The sequence below is a fragment of the Argentina silus genome, assembly GCF_951799395.1.
Source record: "Argentina silus genome assembly, chromosome: 12".
NCBI classification, from domain to species: domain Eukaryota; kingdom Metazoa; phylum Chordata; class Actinopteri; order Argentiniformes; family Argentinidae; genus Argentina; species Argentina silus.
This window is the reverse complement of record NC_139666.1, coordinates 8,857,189-8,880,013: the sequence shown is the minus strand read 5'-3', so window position 1 is coordinate 8,880,013 and position 22,825 is coordinate 8,857,189. Positions and strand designations below refer to the sequence as shown.

General features: G+C 43.6%; 1 protein-coding gene across 2 annotated transcripts in view; it reads right to left on the bottom strand.

Moving 5' to 3' along the window:
- Positions 1-7,551: 7,551 nt before the first annotated feature.
- zeb2a (zinc finger E-box binding homeobox 2a) overlaps positions 7,552-22,825 on the bottom strand; it is a 49,295-nt gene continuing 34,021 nt past the window's right edge. The window contains exons 3-10 of one of the 2 annotated variants that reach the window (XM_083682358.1): positions 22,157-22,438; positions 19,146-19,214; positions 17,605-17,799; positions 17,098-17,312; positions 15,181-15,289; positions 12,695-14,691; positions 11,911-12,091; positions 7,552-9,694 (exon numbers count right to left, since the gene is read on the bottom strand). In XM_083682358.1, coding sequence (XP_083538484.1) covers positions 9,087-9,694; positions 11,911-12,091; positions 12,695-14,691; positions 15,181-15,289; positions 17,098-17,312; positions 17,605-17,799; positions 19,146-19,214; positions 22,157-22,438 — 3,656 coding nt within the window. In that variant the 3' untranslated portion in view covers positions 7,552-9,086. The remainder of the gene's footprint in view (positions 9,695-11,910; positions 12,092-12,694; positions 14,692-15,180; positions 15,290-17,097; positions 17,313-17,604; positions 17,800-19,145; positions 19,215-22,156; positions 22,439-22,825) is intronic. The other variant, XM_083682359.1, reaches the window with a different exon arrangement.

Genomic DNA, 22,825 nt, shown 5'->3' with positions numbered 1-22,825 from the left:
CGGGTATTAACATTGAGAAAGAAGAGTAAGAATAGATAAGAGGACTAAGGAAAATGGTGTCTTAGAGAGATTGGCAATGCAGGCCTCCTTGGCAAGAAAAGAGGAGATGTTGGATTTGGTCACATTATTTCAATTTTCTTTTGGACAAAAGAACTGCTGACCTGACCACACAAACAATGGGCTCCCAGTTCTATGCGGAACATCTAGAGTAAATGAACCTGACAATTTTCTGTTAAAATTCTCATTATGAGATCTATTTGGTAAAGTAAGGGAATTGGTACTGTGCCACCGGAATCAATATGGAATATGAGTACGGTGATGAAGGGGGAATGACAGGTTCTAGAATGCTTACATTAAGATAACTGTGTGTTGCAGAGCAATTTCTCTTCCAATGAATTTCCTCCACATGATTTCCAGTTGACATCTACAGTACATGGCCTCCCCTTCTCCTCCATCTCCTTCCATTTAGCTGCTGCCCACAATGGGTAGTAATGTATTTGCAACACTCAGCATTCACCCACACACTTTCCAATCAGTCAATATCTCTCGCTCTCTCTCTCCCTCTCTATCTCTCCCTCTATGTCTTTAATGCAAGTCATATCTTAAGTAGAAAATGAGCTGTGCCATCTTTTTCGATGTTTCAAAAAGTTTCAAAAGCAGAACTTTAAAAGCCAGTATCCAGAAGATATGGCAAAGTTCTGTAGCAAGGGAATAGTTTTTTAAAGCCTAACAGAAATCTGGCTCAATGAAAATAAAAATCTATATTTTACAGAAAGCATAACTGTGACCTATTGTGGCATAATAGTACAGGCCTAATCCGTAATGGACCATCAAGATCAACATAAAAATATGATTTATTGTCAGTATTCAATGTATAGTTATATGAATGTAAAACTGCCTGGATAAATTATTGACATTTCTGGCCTACTGATGATAAGGTTGTGACTCTTGCCAAGCACAAAACATTATGGCTACTTTAACAAAATAGAAGAAGCAATGAATAGAAATTGTGGACAAGGGAACATTTTAACCTTGGCATAACAACAGCAAACTAACAGGAGAAAAAACATATTTCTGGAATCGTCAAGCACACACCAGGAAACAACACGCTATCGACCCTAGCCCTCGGGGGGGAGAGGGAAAGTTCCAGACCTCACCGCCATGCATCACAAACGGGCATTTCTTTCATTCTTTGACGATCAATCTCCCCTCACCTATACCACCGTACCTTTCGCCCACCACTTGAAACATGGAAGGGTGTCGATACCTTTCCACCTCCAACGACAAAGATGAAGTGAAGGGGTAATGTCATCTCTCTCTCTCTCCCCCACACGTTGATGGTGGTAGGGAATCCCCTGGTACGCTGTAGCACTCGGGAATTAATAACAGACGTGCAGTCTGTATACTGAGTAGTCATCTCACGACCTGACTGAAGACTCTCAGATAGGCTTAGTCACTGAACCAAGACACCATTTCAGTATGAAACCAACTGAATGACAAAAGTGAATATTGGAACATTTTTTTAATATTGGAAGTTTTCTTTCTTTTTCTTCTTCTTTTTTTTTTTTTAAAGATTTGAAAGATTGAGTACAGCTTCCTATTAATTTAAAACGTTAACAACGTAATGGACAACTCTACCTTGAATACCAAGAGCATAAGATCTGTCCAGCTAAATTATTTCAATGTTGTTGAAATGTACTGTTTAATTTGTTCATAGATGAGCAATCAAACAACAAAGGCACATTGCCAGACCATATACTAGTGTGCAAAATTCATATTCAAATTAGTATTCTCAGTCTAAAGAGACTTACATGGAAAATCACCATCAAGGCCAATCATTAGAAACAACTTTGTACAGTGTGTGTGCCTGTATGTATCCTCTCAAAAGGGACACATCCCCCCTCTATATACACACACACACACACACATACACACAGACAGAGACACAGACACACACACGCACACGCACACACACACACACACACACACACGCGCACACACACACACACACACACACACACACAGACACAGACACAGACACAGACACAGACACAGAGGCATGCACAAGCCCTGCATGGCCGAAAGGACCAAAAGGGAGGTGTCGGAATCTGGCACGCACGCTTCAGCGATCTGTGTTTGTTGCCGGCCACCGTAATCCCATCCAACCCTGTGCCTGCTGCACCCTTAGGGCACCGTGGGGGAAGTGCTTCTGGTGACGACTTTAATGGTCATGATTGGTCCTCACTGTGAAGTCTTTATGCATTTTTATAAGCAATCGCTGGCTGCCTTTCCCCAGTTATCTAGGCCTATGTAAATCCTGCATTTCTGCATGAAATCCCATTGCACCTCAGGGTTGTTTTGTGTGTGTGTGTGTGTGTGTGTGTGTGTGTGTGTGTGTGTGTGTGTGCGCGCATGCATAACTGTGTGTGCGTGTGTGTGTGTGAGTGTGCGTGTGAGTGTGTGCGTGTGTGTGTGTGTGTGTGTGTGTATCATCTGCGATGGGGTCTGACAGGGAGGAGGCTAGCTCTGATATGTTATCTTGGAGGGCTTATTTCTCCTTAAACAAGCGATCAGATGAAATCCAGCCTCAGATACCGCTGCCACTGGGAACATGGCAGATTGGGGCTGAGGCTAAGTAAAATACACGCTGAATCCTGCCCAGAAGGTAACTGAGATTATTTTGACAAAACCAACTAGTCATTGGGTAAAGGTTAACAGTGTTAGAATCGATTTACCATGTTATCAACAGAGCCTTTTGTGTATTGAATATCAAATTAGTACCTTAGAATAACAGAGAGGAGAACGTCAACATTTAAGGGCTTGATAACCTGAGTTTGACCTCTAAATAATTTTCAGTAAACAGGTTAGCCTGTCATTTTACATCACTGATATTTAATAATAAATATCATGAGACTAAAGAAACATCAAAGCAGTCACTTATAGGCCTATTTGTGATTTTGAGTTGACATACTGTAGGCTGAATGAAATAGGATAGACACCTACTGCACCTATTGAACTGCCCATCTATCTATGGGCTATACGTCATGGAAGCTTTGTTTCCTATTTGTAAGAGAAATATCAATATATTCAAAATATTATTTAAAAATCAAGACTACCACGAGTACATTCACTAAGCATGAGATCAGTCCTCACCCATCATAACAGTGTGGTAATATTGTCTCCTAAAAACCTTTTAATTCAGTGTTCTCATGACAGGTCTTTCAGTTTGACAATGCAAATGTAAGCAGCTTCTTCTCACACCGAGGAGGAAGGAATGTGTAATGCTATTCATAACTCCTTTGATCTCATATTAGAAAAGGGGAGGAAGCTCACATTTTCCACGGATTAAGGTTTCAAAGCGGTGAAATGAGTGAGAAGTGACTTTCCTCCTTTTAATTGAGGGAGTCGTGCCCTTGTACTTCACAAGCCCAGGCTTTATGTAAAAGCTAATCATTTAGGGATCCACTGAAAGGGACTACAGCTATAATTACTGGCACATGGACATGTGCTAATCTTTCCATACTTGGACGAGGAGAAAGCACTGTGATGTGCACAATAGCCAAGAAATGGAAATGGCCTAATGCAGTCCAATATAGGCCTAGCCTAGAACTTCATTTCATATGGCATACAGTGCCTGCTGCGAGTGCAATTACACCACCATAAACCAACTCCTTTGGAGCAATTAAATGTGTTGTGCTGTAGCCTAATATACAGGTATCCCACATGAAGCTAATCACACTGTCTGACTCTGATCATTTGCCATAAAACTCACAGATACTTTCAGACGACTATAAACGAGTAGCCTAATTTAGATAGTGTGTAGGCAATTATATGACTATGGGTGGCCGTGGCCTTATTAAGACAGATCTTCCCTTTGAACTACAGAAGCTAAACAAAAAAAAACACATCACTGGTGAAATATCTCACTACTACCGTGAACAAGAAAACGTGTCTTGATAACACTGAATACTCTTTACGGAGTTGTCCCGTTTATGCTGTCAAAAATCAATAATTATATAATTTGAGTGAGCGCTACAAATGCAGGATGATCATAAGGAACTGTGGCATGGCATCTATCCACAGTCGCAGAACGAGGTAGGCGAAGGAGAAAATATTGCTCTATTGCACATAACGGGGCATCGTCCATTCCGTTTTCAGTCACTAATATTGTTTTGCAGCCTATTTCTACAGAGATGCGACAACGACCGCTTCCCTACACTTCCTGCTTTCATAGGTATTTACTTACAATCCATGGACATTCTACAGAATAAGTAGTTTATTCACCATCCATAAATGAAAGGACTGATGACTGTAACAATGTGTCAATGTCCAAATGTAGAAAATGCTTTTGCTCTTCACCAGAGCGAGTGCATTTATAAGAGTAAATGCAATGTAGCAGTAAAACAACCTAAAGGTCGCATGTTCAAGGTAAACTGTGTGTAACAACGTGCAGCGAATACATGTGTGTGTGCTCATTCATATGAATAGGTGCTTACCTCTTCCTGAATTTGCTCGACAGAAAAAGGGCGCACAGTGTTTCGTCTTTGCGCGATGACGACATTTTAGCACCGCCTCTCGCGTTGGTTGATGGAGAAGTCCTCTCGAGATGCAGTTCATGTGGGTCGCAGAGAACCTCGTAGCCTAGCCTATTTTCAGGAATGACACATAGGAAGATTTTGCTGCAATTCACTACAATGTAATTAGGTGTCGTTTTGCCAATACAATAACTTCCAAGTGTAAGTGGAATCAATAATGCAAGGCATTCCCTTTCTAAACTGCGTTTAGTCTTGCTACAAAGATAAACGGTATTCATCCCTCAAGGGGCAAACTGGGATAGCCACCCCTGCACATAAATACAGGACAATAAATATAACAAGACATAAAAATAGGACAAAACGTCATTCATAACTTACAGCTCAGTTCACAAGTCACTGTTGGCCAATAATTCATCATAACATGCTGAACATTTTACAATAGACTCTCTCTGTCTCTGTCTCTGTTTCTGTCTCTCTCTCTCTCTCTCTCTCTCTCTCTCTCTCTCTCTCTTTCTCTCTCTCCCTCTCCTTCTGTGTGTGTGTGTGTGTGTGTGTGTGTGTGTGTGTGTGTGTGTGTGTGTGTGTGTGTGTGTGTAGGCCTACAGTGGCTTCGGAAACTATTCAGACCCCTTCAGTTTTTCCACCTTTTGTTGTGTTATAGACTTAATTTAAAATGGATTAAATTAAAAATAATTTGCCGTCAGTCCCCACACAATACCCCAGAATGACAAAGCGAAAACACATTTTTAGAAATTTCTGTAAATTTATTAAAATTGAAATACAGAAATACCTCATGTACATAAGTATTCAAACCATTTGCTATGCCACTCTTAAAATGAGCTAAAATACAAAAATGTCATCAACAAATCACTCAGTAAGTTGAACTGAGTCCATCTTAATGCAAGGATAATAGTTCATGTAATTTTTTATTAATATCTTTGTTTTTATAGGGATTTGCATAGGAATCAATTACATACTGTGTGGATCAGGTTGTCATTACAAACTGAGCAAATGGAGAGGAACAAAACTGCTCAGGCCTGGGGAGACTTACAAAAATCGACAAAGTTGAATGGTGGAGAGGAAAAAGCACAGTCGATGGGACAACATCATCTCAGTCACACTACAAAATTGGTCTATAACCAAGTGGCCAATAAGAATCCCTTAATGGAAAATAATCTATCTCATCCATAATTGTGTTTGCAACAATGAATTCAAGTGATACAGCAAAGAAAGTGGCTGGAAATGTGTTTATCTGGTTTTACTACAAAGCATTAAGTTTGGTGCAAATCCAGCACATGCAATGCAGTTTCCGCACCATCTCGTGTGAAGAATAGTGGTAGCTGCATCAAGTTATGGGTATGTTTGTCACTGGCAGGAACTGGGGAGTTTGTCAGGATCAAGAGAAAATTATGAAATTTGCTGAGTTGGCAGTGACTTCCTAATCTACACAGTGTGTAATTGATTCCTATGCAAATCAGAGACCCTATAAAAACAAAGATATATTAATTCCAAAATGACATTAACTATTATCCTTGCATTAAGATGGACTCAATTCAACTTATTGAGTGATTTGTTGATGACATTTTTGCATTTTAATTTTAAGAGTGTCATAGCAAAGGGTTTGAATACTTATGTACATGAGGTATTTCTGTATTTCAATTTTAATAAATTTACTGAAATTTCTAAAAATGTGTTTTCACTTTGTCATTCTGGGGTATTGTGTGTGGATTGATGGCAAATTATTTTAATTTAATCCATTTTAAATTGAGTCTATAATACAACAAAATGTGGAAAAAGTGAAGGGTTCTGAATACTTTCCGAATGCACTGTGTGTGTGTGTGTGTGTGTGTGTGTGTGTGTGTGTGTGTGTGTGTGTGTGTGTGTGTGTGTGTGTGTGTGTGTGTGTGTGTGTGTGTGTGTGTGTGTGTGTGTGTGTGTGTGCGACACTATGAACTCTTCACCTGCTTCTATTTGCATTGCATTATGTGAGTTGAATTAGTAAGGTAATGGATAATGTAATTCTTCAGAGATCCTGTGCAAACAGTTCATGGCCAGTTGGCTGTCTGCTGCTAGTGGCAATTTTAGCTCAGGGCAGTGTTTTTAAAACTTCAAAGAGCCAAAAGTAATTTTTTAAAGTCTATCACACAGACTCTAAAAAATCTGGCACATGAAGTACAATCCACATCTGAAGGTAAAAGTTCAGCAGAACCAATTACATAAGTGTAAAGACAGCAATAAAGAGGTTTGAGATTATTTTGTTCTCACTCTATGGTAAACCGAAAGACAGTCTTAATTAGTTTATGCAAATTAGGAGCTTTCTCTAACTTGAAGCAAGAAATTACAGCTGGTAAAATGTCTACAGTGCTTTTATACATTATTATTTTAAAATGTTTATTGAGTGCTCTCATGGATCGGAAATACGTTCAAATTCCATTGCAATCAGCCGATGGTCAGTAGAAGAAAAACAAAACACTGAAAACACTTTTCTCATGCTGTGTCTGAGAACACCCAACTGAAACATTTTCACTTCCATTTATGTGCATCTAGTTCAGACATTGTGAAAGAACGAATCATCTGCCCTCACAACTAAGAGTAATTATTGCCTTAGTACTGTATACTTGTTCTCACGTAACAGTAGCCACCATAGGAAACTCTATTCTTAATATTCAAATATTCTAAGGATGAACTGTCCCTTGGTAACCACAATAAAACAGCTACAGGACATAGTGTTTCTTCAGTCTGGTATCTAAATTCATACTACATGCTATAGTTTAACTCAATTGGGCATTTGTGACTTATAAATGTGCCGATGGTTGAGACTTCAAAATCTAAATGGCTTGAGGATAGCCAATGATAACATTGAGTCATGTTAGAGGAGGAGTGTTTGGAGGACTTAATAAACTTACTAAAATATAATCTGACAGAAACATGAGATGGCTAAACAGTAATTGTACATGATTACTTTTGGCTGTCAAGGACGATTGTTGAATGTGTTCATAAAAAATAGAGGTAGAAGTACAAGAAGAATAACACAGCTTTATTAAAATTTAATTTGGCTACATTTATTCGAGCATGGTCATTTCCAAGAGAAATTAAAAATTCAATAATACTTCAGACATTTCAGGAATTTCATCATCATCATAAACAGTCCCTCTTCATCTCGTTAACTGGATGAATAAAGTGGATTTTTATTCTCAAAAAATACAGTGTTTTCACAATATCGTATCAAAAGTTCCCCAAATTTAGAATTTCCAGTAGTTGAAAGGAAATAAAACAAAAAGAACAAAATTGAAAATTTAACAATGAATGTTTCCAAATACCATAGATGCTCTCTATTTATAATTTGCTCCAATAGTCAATGACAGAATCATTTTTACTAAAATATATCTATTTGTTGAGGAACTATAATACTGTACACTACAGTATGAAATAAATAAAATTAGGAAATATAAAATGAGTCACATAAATAAAATGGTAATCTTAAAATAAAAACGAAATGAAATTTATGTTGGAAAAATCAACAAAAAACAAAACAAAAAGTAATACTGACAAAAGGTCATGAAAAATACAGAAAATTGCACAAACAAATGTAAACTAACAAACTGCTGTCTATCTATGCTAATACTGACATTGGTACTTCAAAAAACAAGGTGAAATATTTATTTAATACTGAAGCCAGAGCAAAGAGAACACAGGTCAACTCTGATTTACACTGTACAAGGATGGCACTTGCAGAAACGCACAGGTGAAAAGGTTTGCATATAAGGCTTTCTCTTGAGAAAATAAAACATACAAAGGCTCCAATCGTTCATACTGAGCCCTCCATATTTCACTATTCTCCCCTTCATTCTTTCACTCTCTCTCCGATCCATTTTAAGACTCACGACATATCAAAATCACACAGGTTTAAATGTTCCTTCACATAAAAGAAAATTGTGAGGCCCAAAATTGTGTGGTTAGTTTTGCCTGGCAAAAAGGAGGGTAAAAACCAAGGACATCACAGTAAGTGGTAGACATAATACAACACTGACGACTGCTACCGAGTCTTCAAGCACGGTATAAATATACATAGGCTTTTTTTTTTTTTTGTCAAAAATGTTTTTGTAGTGATTAAAGGGGCAGAGTGCAATTTCCTGGTTTGGGGTATGAACACAATGAAACACAGGGGTTAAGAACATTATAGCACCACACAGCTTTTAGGCCTTAATACTGTACATTAAAAACAGCTTCATCTTCATTTAATTATAATGATAATCATTATTACTTATTCTTTATTTTATTTTTTTGCATAATGTGGATTCTTAAACAATCCCACCCAGCTTGTCGTCACAACTCTGATGTTGGCAGTCACCACATTGCATGAGTCCATTATTACGAGCTCCATTAAAGAAACTCGAGGCAAGCGCTTTGTACGTATGACTGAGCCCAGTGCATTGCCTTTCTGAAACATTAGCAGGTTTCATATTTGCTGGAAGAATGGAAAATAGGAAATGAAACAAACCAACATGACAAATATTTGCTGAAAGCTTTTTTCGACTGCAGTTTACTGAATCAATCTGCTTCCTCCTGGTCCGACTTGGCGTCTGTTTTCCCTTCTCTTGAACTCTCATCCATCGAATGCGCCGCCTCCTTTCCTTCGTCCTCCTCATCTCTCGCTACGTCCATCTGCATACCCAGGCTCCTGCTGTCGCCCTCCTCCTCTTCCTCCTCCTCTCCTTCCCTGAAACTTGCCTCCCGTCTGTCTGTCACCTCCTCGTACGCCTCCTCCACTTCCCTCTCTCGTCCCCTCATCCCTCCTTCCGTGCCGTCCCTCAAGATGGTGCCTCCACCACCTCCTTCCTCCGGCTGGTCTTCGGGGTCGGAGTAACCTAGGGGCCCCAGGCCCTGCAGGTAGGCCCTCCTCATGAGGAGCTCTGTCGGCTCCAGGGGACCGTTATCCCTGGCCTCCCTCTCGGCCGCCTCCCTCTCCTCTGCCTCCCTCTTGCAGTAGGAGTATCGGTGGTTCATGTGCTGGGAGTAGGACCCCGAGTGGGAGAAGCGCTTCCCACACTTGTCACACTGGTAGGGCTTCTCGCCTGAGTGCAGGCGCGAGTGCTCGATGAGATGGTGCTTGTGTTTGAAGGCCTTCTTGCAGATCTGGCACTGGTGCGGCCGCTTGCCTGCGGAGACACAGGGAGACAGGGGAGAGAACGTGTTACTATGGCGACGAGAGGTCCCCATCTCTAGACACACAGCACACAAAACACAGAGGAGGTTAAACAGGTATTCAGGGGAGAGGACATAACACATGCAATATCAGAGTGGATTTGGGTTTGACTTTGACTAGGATGTATATTGATCATGTTAAGTGCATATTGAGTGCAAAAACATTACAGTATGTCATAGACAAGGACTTCTTTATACCCCCCCGTCATGGTGAAAATAATTAAATGCATAACAATGATTTTAGGAATGAGTGAAATGATTGTACGAAAAAAAAAAAAACATAACATCACATTTCATAAACTGTATGAACGCATGTGACAAAACAGCAGAATAACCCTAAAAATAAATCCCTTCATTTATAGTTCACCTACTCATCTGAGGCTAAGAGCTGAGTTCAGTTGCTGCTTAAAAACACTGGGGGGAGGCAGGAGGAGGTCATAAGAACTCAAACACCCTATAACGGGTCCGTCTGAGACCGTGGCAGGCTGAGCCAGTGAGATCAGATGCCTAGAACACCAAGCAAGGTGAAACTGAAGCAGCCTAGCTACCCTGGCATCACTGACGAAGTGTGTTGTCATGACATCATAGGTCCTGATTAAAATTGACTAGGATTAGGCATCCTTCGTGTGGTAGTGTGACAAGTGTATTTGTAGGAGGAACTTCACACCAGTAAACCCCCTCACCCACCCACACACACACACATACACACACACACACACACACACACACACACACACACACACACACACACACACACACACACACACACACACACACACACACACACACACACACACACACACCATCCTACACACAGACACACACACACACACACATACACACACACACACACACACACACACACACACATGCCAGCTCCACTCACACCGTTTACTACTGTACAGCACAACACAACCGGAAATGTATGTCTTCCATCTGACTTCTATTAGACAAGATGGGCCTCTTCTATGCCAGTTCAATCGCCCGATATAACCGACCCTTCCAAAGCGCTCATCCCACGCACACATGCACAAACGCCTTCCACCCTGTGAATGCCAATACACACATGGGAGCAACCACGCCATGGAATGCACACAGACACACACACACACACACACACACACACACACACACGCACAGAAGCAATTCCTAGCCACAGATAGCCTTGGAATGCCTGCAACATTTTCCATAGTTGGCATACTTGAAGTGCCCCCCCCCCCACCCCAACCCCGCTGTCCCCCCATCCCCCCATCTTGCCCTCCCCCCTCCTCCCCCACATCAGGGCAAAAATAGACGAGACAGCAGATTCCTCGTCAAGCATTCCTGCACAGAGTGACAAGAGAATGCAAGCGAGGGATGATGCAACCTGGTGAAAGAGAGGAGTCCCCAGGAGGACAGGTCACATCTCTGAGGAGAATCTCCAAAGGACCCAGACATGCCTCCTATGGAACCGGCATTCTGTTACATACCACCAGGGTTAATGTTGTAATTCTTATCCCTGTCACTAACATCACGCACACACACACACACACACAGACACACACACACACACACACACACACACACACACGCGCACAGACACACACACACAGTAGGAATCCTGAACTGTACTGTATAAGGTCTCTATTGAAGAGGTTAGTTTGTTTCTAAAATGGCTGCTGGTCCATCACCACGTTCTGTAGTAATTCCATTTATAGGAAAAATAAGAATGGACGACACTACACACACACGACAGTACACACACGCACATGCACACACACACACACACACACACACACACACACACACACACACACACACACCCCATTGTTGGAGCACCATGACAGATGTTTATATTGACTTTACTGAATGTTTATGTAATCCCATATACATTAAAACATCCCTACCCCCTGCTGAAAAGAAAATAACACGTTAAAGGTCATGGATTTGAACACATAAAACTGAAAAAGAATGTGAAAAAGGAGAGAAAGAAAAAAAAGAGATGTAAGAACTACGAGGGGGGGAGAAAAAAAACGATGTGACCAAGAACAAAAAAAAAAAGAAAGAAAGAACGACATTTAAAAAAAGAGAATGTTCAAAAGACACAAAACATGGGGGGGGGGGGGGAGGGAGGGCACAAAGGCAAGAAAGGGGGGATGGGGTAAAAAAGAAGTGTCCAAATGTTATATACCTGTGTGCTCATATTTGTGTCTTAGGAGGGAACTGGTCTTCTGGAATGTTTTGTCGCACAAGTCACACGCGTACATACCACTTTCTGTCTTCTTAATCTTCTTCCGGGAGAGGAGCGAATCGCTGTCTGTCAGGTCCTCCAGGCCTGACAGATAGTCCCCAGTGCCGTCTAGTAGCTCCCCCTATACAAGAGAAGCAGTTTTTTATTCAATACTTTTCGTTAATCCACACCTGTCACCTAAGCATAGACACCTTCTGCTCTTTAGTTAGATCCCAAGTCTGGACAGGGCTTAGCAGCGGGCGCAACCTGTGTAAGACCCTTATCACTAAAAGACGTTAAAAGGGGCAACATATGGGCAATTTAATACAGTGTTGTGGATTGCATGTGGATGTATTTACAAACCAGACAGCCACAATGCGAACGTATCTAATTAGACAAAAACACTACATTCATATAATGTATACTTTAAAGAAGAACTTTTTTTTGAATATTTAGGATACTTTGTTTCGAGTTAAATGTAGACATTTCAAAAGGCTAAATGACAGTTTATTTTAATATTTTCTCAATGACTGTTACCATGGGGATCCTAGTAATGTGGGCTAACTATAAAGGTTGTAGTTAAATGAATAACAGTTGAATCAACAATAGTGTTGCTATGTGTCATACGTATAAAAAACCCACAAATGTTTCGATTGCAATGATGACCCACATAAGTATTATAGTCACATATAACGGTTGATCTAAAAAACCTAAGTGAAGTCTAAAGCCACAACAAAATGCTCACCTGAAAACCCGGTTTCCGTCCATACTTCCTCCTCTGTTGCATCTCAGCGAATGTGGCTGCCCCCGTTGCATAAGTGTAGGCCATGTGGGGCAGGAAGCCCACTGGGTCCAGCCCTGGGTAGGGCCTGGGTAGGGCTTGGGACATGAAGGTGGGTTGGGGGAAGGCCCCGTGTGGCGGCAGGGATGTGTACATGTGACCACCAGTGAATGGATTGATCCCAAAGATGGGGCTGGCGCCCTTCTCCAGCTGGTGACCACTGTTGTTCCCTCCGTGGTTGGATTCAGAGCCCAGGAACTCTTTCTTGATGTGGGCCAAATCCAGGGGCCCTGTCCCCTGCTCTCTGGTGTGGGCGTCGCCGTGGCCGTTGCGGTCAACCACAAAACCATTTGGCTCTCGTTTTCTCTTTTCCCCCAGGGAGATGCTGCTCTTGCTCATGTGTTTTGGCAGGGAGAGGTCCAATGGCATGGACTCTCCATGGGCATCCTCAGAGGCTAGGCTGTTTGGAGTGTAGGAGCTGCTCTGGGAGTTTTTAGAGGACGTGGAGGAGAGATTCAGGGGCGATGGAGTGCTGCTCCGGAGGTGGTCCAGGGGGTCTAGTGGTTTTTCGCCCATGTGCCTATTTGCTGTAAACTGGTTGGCCTTCGAATGTCTGTGGGAGGCGTCTCCATTGGTGGAGCCGCTGTATAAATCAGCAGAGGACATCACACGTTCCACGTGTTGCATCATGGACAGGGGTGACCTGGCCAGGCTGTGGTTAACCTCTGCACTGTTCCGGTCCGGCGCCGGTGACCGTTTCCTGGAGTTGTGGGAGTGGTTATGTGGTATATGTTGGTTCTTCCACTGGGAGAACCACTCCTTGACAAATTCCTGTGGGAGGCCCACAGCGATGGAGATCTTCAGCAGCTCCTCCTGGTTGGGCTCCGTGTTCATGGCGAAGTAGGCCTTGAGCACTGACATGTGGTCCTTGAAGGGGTTGATGGGGCTGGTGGCGCCCCTCTCAGACAGAACGGAGGACAGCAGCACAGCCTGCTGCTCTGAGGGGAGCATCCCCCTGCGGCTGGGCGGGTAACTCTCACTGGGCTGGAGGACTGCCTTGATCTCCTCGTTCATCTTGCACATGTAGCGCTCGTGTTGGTGCAGTGGGATGGGCCCAGGGAACGACTCCTTGCAGAATTGGCATGAAAATGGCAAAAACGGAATCTGGCTCTCGTGGGACTTTTCTTCGCCCAGATCCAAGTGGTTTAACTTCTCCTTTTTGATGTCGATGACCTGTCTCTTAGAGTCGTCGATCAGGCTCTTGGCCTCATTGACCTTCTCCAATGTGTAGTCGATGATGCTCTTGGTGGGGCTGCCGTGGCCCACCACCTTAAAGCCTGACCGCGGAGAGGACAGGGCCAGCTTCTGCTCCTCCATCTGAGCCCCCAGCTCCTTCATGTAGGCCCTGAGCTTGGAGATCTCCTCCGGGTTCCCGTCCATCTTCTGCCTGCACACCGTGTTGTCCACGATCTGGAGGACCTTCTGCACTTCGCTCAGGTTGTTCCCAAGGCTAGAGTAGCCCAGCAGGGGCAGGTCCATCCCCATGCCCCCCAGGTGCTGCAGGGGGCTCTGGGATGAGCTGTGGACCCCCAGGGGGCTTCCTCCTCGGCCACCTCCGTTCATGTAGGCCCCTGGGCCTCCGAAGCCGTGCTGGGCGGCCATCAGTAGCCGGTAGTCGTTGAAGTCCATGGGTTCAGCTTTGATGTCCAGGTGGCTCTGCTGGTCTTGGGAGCCCATTGGGCGCCCATTCTCCAGCTTGTGGCGGAGCTGAGCCAGGGCGGGGCTTCCCGGGGAGGAGGAGGCGGAGTTGGGGGAGGAGCCAGCCTTAGTGTTGCCTCCGTTGCGTACTCGTCCGTTGACGGCGATCAGTCCGATGCACTTCTTGCTGCTGATGTGGGAGCTGTACGACCCAGAGTGGGAGAAGCGCTTCTTGCAGTTAGAGCATTCGTATGGTTTCTCGCCTGTTGAAAGAAAGAGAAGGACATGTATCAAAAATGCATTTTGGGAAACCAGACTTTACAATAAGCTGCCCCTAAATCTGTGTAATAACATTGTAATAACTCTAATCACAACATTGTATTAAAATAGGCTGTTATTGTTGGTAATTGCATGGTATATGGAGTTAAACGGAACGGTCCTTATTACACTTCTGTAACAACACAAAAAGCTCAACTCCATAATTGAAATTTTCTATTTATATTTTCTATTTCTATTCAATTTCAGTTCAACTCAGCTTCTTGAGCTATGGCCCCGTCCATATGGCTGAATTACTCAGTTATGAAACGGTCTGGTGAGCTATTATAAAACAGAATGAGTCATTTACTGACAGAGGCCAAAAATGAACATTATCAATTTAGTCTTATGGCATGAGAGCCTCAGTCATCCCCAGTCATATGAAGTTATGTGAATACATTTTAAAATGGAGGGCTGAAGCTTGCTCCACTACCTACCACTGTGAATGCGGAGATGCTCCTTCAAGTGATGCTTGTATTTGAAGGCTTTTCCACACTCAGTGCATTTGAACTTGCGGTTGCCAGCCCCTTCGTTCAGCAGCTGAGGCTGTAGAGGAGAGAGAGAAGTTTTTACATTAGTGCCACCGCCACCCAAATGAAACATGTACGAGCAGGAGTCTCCAATGAACCAGGCAGAAAAGGAGACTTCAATGTACTGGCCTTGAAAGGAATATAATGAGTTATTAATGTAGCTTTGATAGTACCAAACAACACAATTTCAGACCCAATTTAAAATCTAACTGCATAAAAACTACATTTTACATTTAAATTGTGTAGTTCTAACTGAAAAAGCAACCCCCATTAATTGATTTTTTAAAAAACCCAGTATGGGATGTGGGTTGAGTTTTCATGCACTGTTCAAAGGTAACTGTTCAGTAAGTGCATTTCCTCCATTTAAAATTCAAATGAGTGTGGATACCAAACAACAACAGCGAGCGTGATAAAGCCCCCACACAGAAACAAAAAGTTGATGAGAAGGAGTAGGAGGTGTGCATTCTAAATGGTTAAAAAAAAAATCCCTTTTAGTTTATGCCATGTAATGAAACTGAGTATGTGCGAAGAATTACCCCGTAGTAAAAAAAAAAACTAAAAAAACAATTCCCTTGCTTTTGGGCCCAGTGATGATACTGTAAGCAGACTAGCCATAATTCACAAATCTACACTCAGTAGCACTCAATTCAGAATCCCTACACTGCCCGGTGCACCAAGGTACTAATCACAAGACCTCTCATAAGTCTTCCTTTAACTATTTAACTGAGAGGAAGTACACAAATAAACAAACACTTAAAGTAATTTGAGGATTATGATACTCCAGATCACTGGGGAAAAGACCATCTGCTCCTGTTTAAGTCAGTCTGAAGGAGAAGAGAGGGGGGGTCAGGTGAAGGAAGGAGGGGATGGGAGGGGGCGGGGGGACGGGGGTACGGGACTGCCTCAGTGCTTCTGTTACGGTGGGCTCAGACAAATTTGAGGTCTGAAGCTGACAGGCTTAACTCAGGAAATCTCATTATAATCACAGTATAATTGGAAAATTGAATGATTCACTGCTTATTTGCATGGTCCGATATAAGGTACGGTTGTGGATTTGGAGGACAGGAGAAATGACTATACCGTTAGACCTCATATGTAAAAATGGCCATTACCCCTGCCTGTGAATAGGACTTATGTCAAAGGAAATATGTCTCGAATAGGATACGCATGGTATCACACTGAAGGAAAAACACTGCTTGTACCCTCATAAATGGTCCATATCTGGGCAGGCACTATCTTTATGAGTGCTAATTTTTAATCAAATCTGTTCCAGTTCCAGCAACAGCTGATGTAAAAAGTCAGATGGCCCGAGGAAGTCAATATGCTAGCACATCCCACGCATGCTTCACTGTAGGCGGAAGCTTGGGGGAGCACAACAAGATGCAGCTGCGGAACAGGCAGTGCGGGGTCTGATTTTTTAAAAGAAAAAGAGAGAACAAGAGAGAGAGAGAGAGGGAGGGAGAGAGCGCTGCTCAAAAGTCACTAGTTTTAATGTGAGAGGACGACAGAAACAGGAAATGAGCTTAATCATTCACTCAAGAGAATATGATTCTTGCAGAAGTGCGCTGAGTAGCCATGAGGAAGCCATTAAAGCCATTATAATTAGAAAATCTTAAAAGGAGAAATGAATGAAGGAGAGGTAATGAGGAAAACGATACTGTGTGTGTTTCAACTAGAGTGCGACTGTACTGACAGCGATACAGCAGAGAGAGAGAGAGAGAGAGAGAGAGAGAGAGAGAGATCAGATGGAGAGAAAAAAAAAAAAAAAGGAGGGATTACAGCAAGGAATAAGAAGACAATGTCATCCCCGTCTTTCTTTCTTACCTGATCGCTGCCTGGCTTGTGCGTGGCCATATGACGTTCCAGCTGCGCGCGGTGGGTGAAGGTCTCAGAGCACAGGGGGCAGGGGAGGCTCTCCTCGTTCTTCTCATGGCGGTACTTGATGTGCTCCTTGAGCGATGTCAGGCGCTTGTAGCCCCGGTCGCAGTAAGGGCAGGTCAACAGTTGGGCGAAAGCATCTGGAGTCCCAGGTGGCGGGTCTGTACGGGGAGAAAGGAAGCAGGGGTCAGAAGGTCAGCGGAGAGAGCTAATGGCAGTATGCCTGGTCTGTAATAGGACGTAGTGAAGCATGATCATCTGCTTCAAGAAGCTTTAAGCAGTATCGCCGACATCTGACACTTACACACCACACACACTAGAACAGTCACTCAGAGAAACTAGGGACAGACTGGATGTAAAAAAGCAATATAGGTCAACCTCTTTGTTGATGCATAACTGTGTAACTATGTAAAACAGAACATAGTCAAACGTCTTTGTTCTCTGGACCCTCACCGCTTTCGTTCTCATCTTGACCAATCGCCTCGGGTGTGCCGAGTCGGGTCACTTCCTCCGGGGCTTCTGGGTAAATGATGGCCGTGTCTCCACGCTGCAGGTACTCAGCAATGCTGGCTGAGTGTCCATCATTCTCCTCCATTTTACGCTTAGCGAAGAAGTCGTCGAGATCTGAGACACCATCAATGCCCTTGACTGCAAAGAGGAGGAGGAGGAGGAGGAAGAGAGAGGAGGAGGAGGAAGAGAGAGGAGAGGAGAGGAGAGGAGAGGAGAGGAGAGGAGAGGAGAGGAGAGGAGAGGAGAGGAGAGGAGAGGAGAGGAGAGGGGAGGGGAGGAGAGGAGAGGGAGAGAAAGGACAGAGAGAGAAGAGGGGAGAGAGGAAGTAAATAAATGAAAACAGGGTTCAGTTACGTCTGTTCAGTTCCATCCCCCATCTTGAGAGATGTGCTGCAAAAGACTAGACATTGGCCACAGGAAGAGAAACCGACCTAAATGTGATGAAGAACACGGAGGAAAAGCATTAAGGCACTACTTAGGGAGGGAGTATACATTTAAGTTACCGTTAATGATGGCATGTAATGTCCTCCACAAAGAACAATAAGAGAAAATGTCATCATTAAGTGATGTTCGCCAACCCATCTTAAATGGTGGTGAAAAGCTTTTAAAACATTTGACTTAAATATTTCCAGTGTAACGGGTAATTTGTTTAACTAGCAATTAGATTTGCTGGGTTTGCGGATCTCACTTAGAATTCCCCTCTCCATAATTTAAACCCTAAATTTGATTATGAGTAAGATAATGTAGGTTTACAGCTGCTTAACAATCAGACGTACAGTAATGGTATATCAGGTATCAAATGACATTCATCAGTTGAATAAACTCTGTGGTCAAGTGAAGTGTTTTATCAAACAAAAATGTCAGAATAGCACTTCTGTACCGTTATTTGTCTATGGAAAGTTACTTTTTTTCTTTTTTCTTTTTTCTCTGTGGTAAGCAGCTGCACCACAGACTGCGTGTTTATTCTTTTTTTTCAGGGAACATAAACAATATCCTTAAAATAAAGGACACACAAAGGTCACTAAGAGGCCGAATCCCTTACTCTAGGCAAGGTTTTGTTGCTAAAACACTCAATTGCAAGGACATTGTGACTCACGGTGAGGCGAAATGAACATTTTATTGTCTCATTGTAAACCAATTTGAAAGTACATGAACCAAACAAATACGATTTAGGTCAAAACTCAATTTCGGAGCGAAATGTGATTTGCGCTGCACTCTCTCTCAACTTACAAATGTTTTCTTTGCCTCTTCCTTTGATGCATGAGGAGGGACATTATCTCACATGGCCCCTGACCGTGTGTTTGTGTGTGTGTGTGTGTGTGTGTGTGTGTGTTTCCTTTTAGGTGCATCACCTAACAGATATGCTACGGGAGTTTTCAGAATTATCACTCATGTTGCTTCCTTTTATGCTGCTGTTGGGGATTTTACGCTGGTGAGGGGAGAGAATTTGTGATTGAATTACAGTAAGATGGGGTGAGACATACCTGTACCGTTTCCTACAGCATGAAGAGACCCCTCTGGCCCCAAGGGTTCATATTCATCCTTCCTTTCATCTGTGAAGGAGAGGGAGAGGACCGTTTAATCGACAATCAACTGTGGCTAACACAGCTTCCAATAAATTGAAGTATGACCAGACCAGACCAGGGCTCAGGCAGGCAGGCAGGAAGGCAAGCAGGAAGGCAGGCAGGCAGCACTCGAGGGCTACGTAAGTCAACTCGATTGGAATGCGCTGCATGCTACCCTGACAATTCAGTTAAGAAGTACCTCTCATTTCCATTCACCACGGCTCATGAAGGTATTTTCCAGATAATGAGGAATAGGCAGGCGAATGGTTGTTCATATACTGTGCCTATTGTGCTAGTTCCTCCTGGGCCTACTCATGTGACTCCTCAACAGGAGTCACAAGTATCATAAGCCTCCCCATCAAAGGAGGGATATACACCACCACCCCTGCCTGCTGCAACCAGTGGGGAGAGGAGGCGGAGGAGAAGAGGAGAACAGGAGAGCTGCCTCTCTCTCTCCGCCTCTCTCTCTCCACTCCCCCTCTCACCTCTATTCATTGCAGCAGCAGGTCACTTTTCAAAACTTCCTTCCTCATGAGCAATGAGTGTTAAACAGGAACAGCATGTGCTTGTTCTCAATCCAAAATAACCTTGGTATGAGTCAAAGAAGTCACAAGGTGCTGTCGGAGACATATTGGAAGTACATCTTGACATAATGATCCATATTTGTTTTGAGATATGGCAAATGTCCTGGAGGAATATACTGAAACATACACATAAAGCTAGTCAAGATTTCCTTTTGAAGTTGTAAATAATGTGGTTAAAAAAGAGGATATTTCCTTTCTCATAATTCCGCTAAGTCTCTATAGGGAAGAAGCGAAGGCTCAAGTCTCTGTCTTCTCCCTTCCATTCTGAGTTTCCCTCTGCACCACACAGATAAAATGGTGGTACTGCATGCCTCAAAGAACAACAGCTGAAATGCAACGCATGCCCTTTCGGATGGAAATGCATTGTGCTTCCCCTCAACTTGAGGTTCATTGGTAAGAGAATCAATGCCAGACTTTATACTGAGTTTCATTCACCAACATGGGCCTTTCTTTCTGTGGGTTACAGTCTCAGCACAAGGACAAAAGCATGTGAGTCACACCCTGAACCACTGTCGTAGAATCTAGACACTGTACTCAAGTGTCATTCTATTTTCAGTACAGGCCCCTCCTTTAACACTGACTTACACTTGCATTGTATATGAAATATAAAATGGACGGTCTTTGTTGCTTCTGTCTCTTTTTTTTCCTAGAGAAGCAAGATGGCGGCTTCAGGAGTAAATTAGCATTTCAGTTCTGTCTGTGGTAAGTGTGTTTCAACCTTTGGTGTCTTCTCAACTGCCACAGCTTGGCTTGCTTCTCCTTTTCAATACCTTGGAGTGACACCCTAGTTTTTCTTTAAAAAAAACAACTGTCAGAGGTGTGAAGGACTTGTAAAAACATTTCACTTGAAGACAAAATGATTGACTGAATAGTATTTTGAATGAATAGCAACATGTCTGGGTTTTCTATAACACATCTCTGTGTATCACTTTACTTCTATATGTAGGGATCAGTTGAAATTCAAATCAAGGCCTCTTTGGTAAATTGCTAGTTTAGCATCAACTAACTGCAGCAGCTGTGCTAAACTGGCATTGATTTCTTAAACAGCTTCCTTACGATGATAATGATAACAGATGAAACGCCCAGCATCAAGGAGTATTTAATTTACATTTAGTTTTGGACTGCTTTCAAGTTTTGGGCGGCGTTTTCCCAAAACTCAACACTATTTCCCAGTTCAGCAGCGCGCGGTACGCACCATCGCTAGGTCATTAGCGGAGACGGATAGCCGATGCCGGGCCGTTTTTTAAACCGTGTGTCTCGCATGAGTTCTCGCTCCACTCTGTATCTGTCAAGCGTTCCTAGAATGGTGGGCCTATTATGCATGTAAATGGCCGTCATAATGCTCCAAATTTCATTTAGGCCTGTTAATGAGTCCAGCAAGAGCCCGGCTCCCCCTTAACGATCGCGTTTGGCTCCTAATTAAAAGTATTTGTCTTTGTGGCCCTGGCGACACTGGTTGTCCTGTCACTGGTGCAGATGTGTGTGTGTGTGTGTGTGTGTGTGTGTGTGTGTGTGTGTGTGTGTGTGTGTGTGTGTGTGTGTGTGTGTGTGTGTGTGTGTGTGTGTGTTGGGGGGAAGAGGGATATAAATGGAGAAATGTAAAAAGAAAGAGAGGGGGATGACAGGTCTTGCATGCGCTGCTTGCTCATCATTGATAGGTCTTCCTATATTACAAAAAGGGGAGCTGGAGACTCTATTGGTCACGGACTGATAATTGTAATTATAAGGAATTGTACATCAGGTTGTTTTCATAAAATGTACAGTATATAGGGGGTCACAATTATGGGTCAACGAGAATGAAAAGCTGCTTCGTAGCGTTCCGCACATTAAACTGAAATATTGTGACACATTCTGCTCTGAACTTTGTAGTTTACTTAATTCCTCCGAAAATATGTGAAAACAAAGCACAGACCGTTTACAGTCCGTGGCTGCAGAGCCAAGAGAAAGAGAGATGGAGAGAAAAAGGGAGGGAGACCAAAACGGGGTCAGAGGTGAAGAGAGGGTGTGAACAGTCGTAGTGTGATGAGGAGGTGTGAGTCGTAGGATAGTGGTTTTGCGACGTGAGCTTGTGAATCTAAAGTGCTGACTGCAGTTCAATAGGCAAGTCCCTCCAGAGCACTACGTTATACTCTCTACAATCTCCTGTCAGCTCACTCACTGAGCTCAGAGAATAGGGAGGTAGACACAGAGAGCTGAGCCAAGTCCCAGACTCGAGCCATGTTTGGAGTTACAGCATGAGGTGGATACATTATTGGTTGTGTAATTGAGGAGGCTTTTTTGGTTTGTCTGTTTGTTTGTGTTGTTTTTTGAGTCCTACTCAAGGTGCGATGATGTGTCGTCACTCACCGGTTCCGTTGACAAGTCCGTGCGGGTCGTCGGCAAGGCGCCAGGCGTGGTGGTGGCTCTGCCGGCCATCCCTGCCCTCTGACCCCTCCTCGACGCCCCTGTAGGACAGCAGGGCGTGGCCCACCCGGGGCGAGGCCTCCAGGTTGGGTACTCCAGCCGGGCTTCCCGCCCCTCCATCCTCCTCTCCCGCTCCGTTGGCCAGGCCGTTCTCCTCCGAGGCCAGCGGCCTGTCATCCTCGTCTGTCTCCGATCCCGTCTCCACTACATTCTCATAGTTCAGCACTGCCATACACAAACAAAGACGGGGCTGTTAGGTTTCAAAAACAACATCCGCCTCAGCTCCAGTGGCAGAGACCAAAGTAGTGGAGGCGAAAGTCACATTCCTGCGTAGAGAGTTTTAGGGGAGGCTTTTTTAAGCAGCCCAGACAGACACCCTGGGGACCGAACCGAAATGGGCGGCTTGTAAATATTACATCCCTGAACTTGATAAAGCGGAGTGGATCCTGGATGCAGCCTGAGCCCGAGGGCCTGCTCGCCACGGCAGCCAACCATAAATTGCCCACTTTGGTGTGTGCCGAAATGCTCAGATAAAGGTGCATGAGAAAGGGAGGCATGGGCTCGGGAGAGAAAGAAAGGGAGGGTGAAGAAATAACAAAAAGGAAAAAAAAA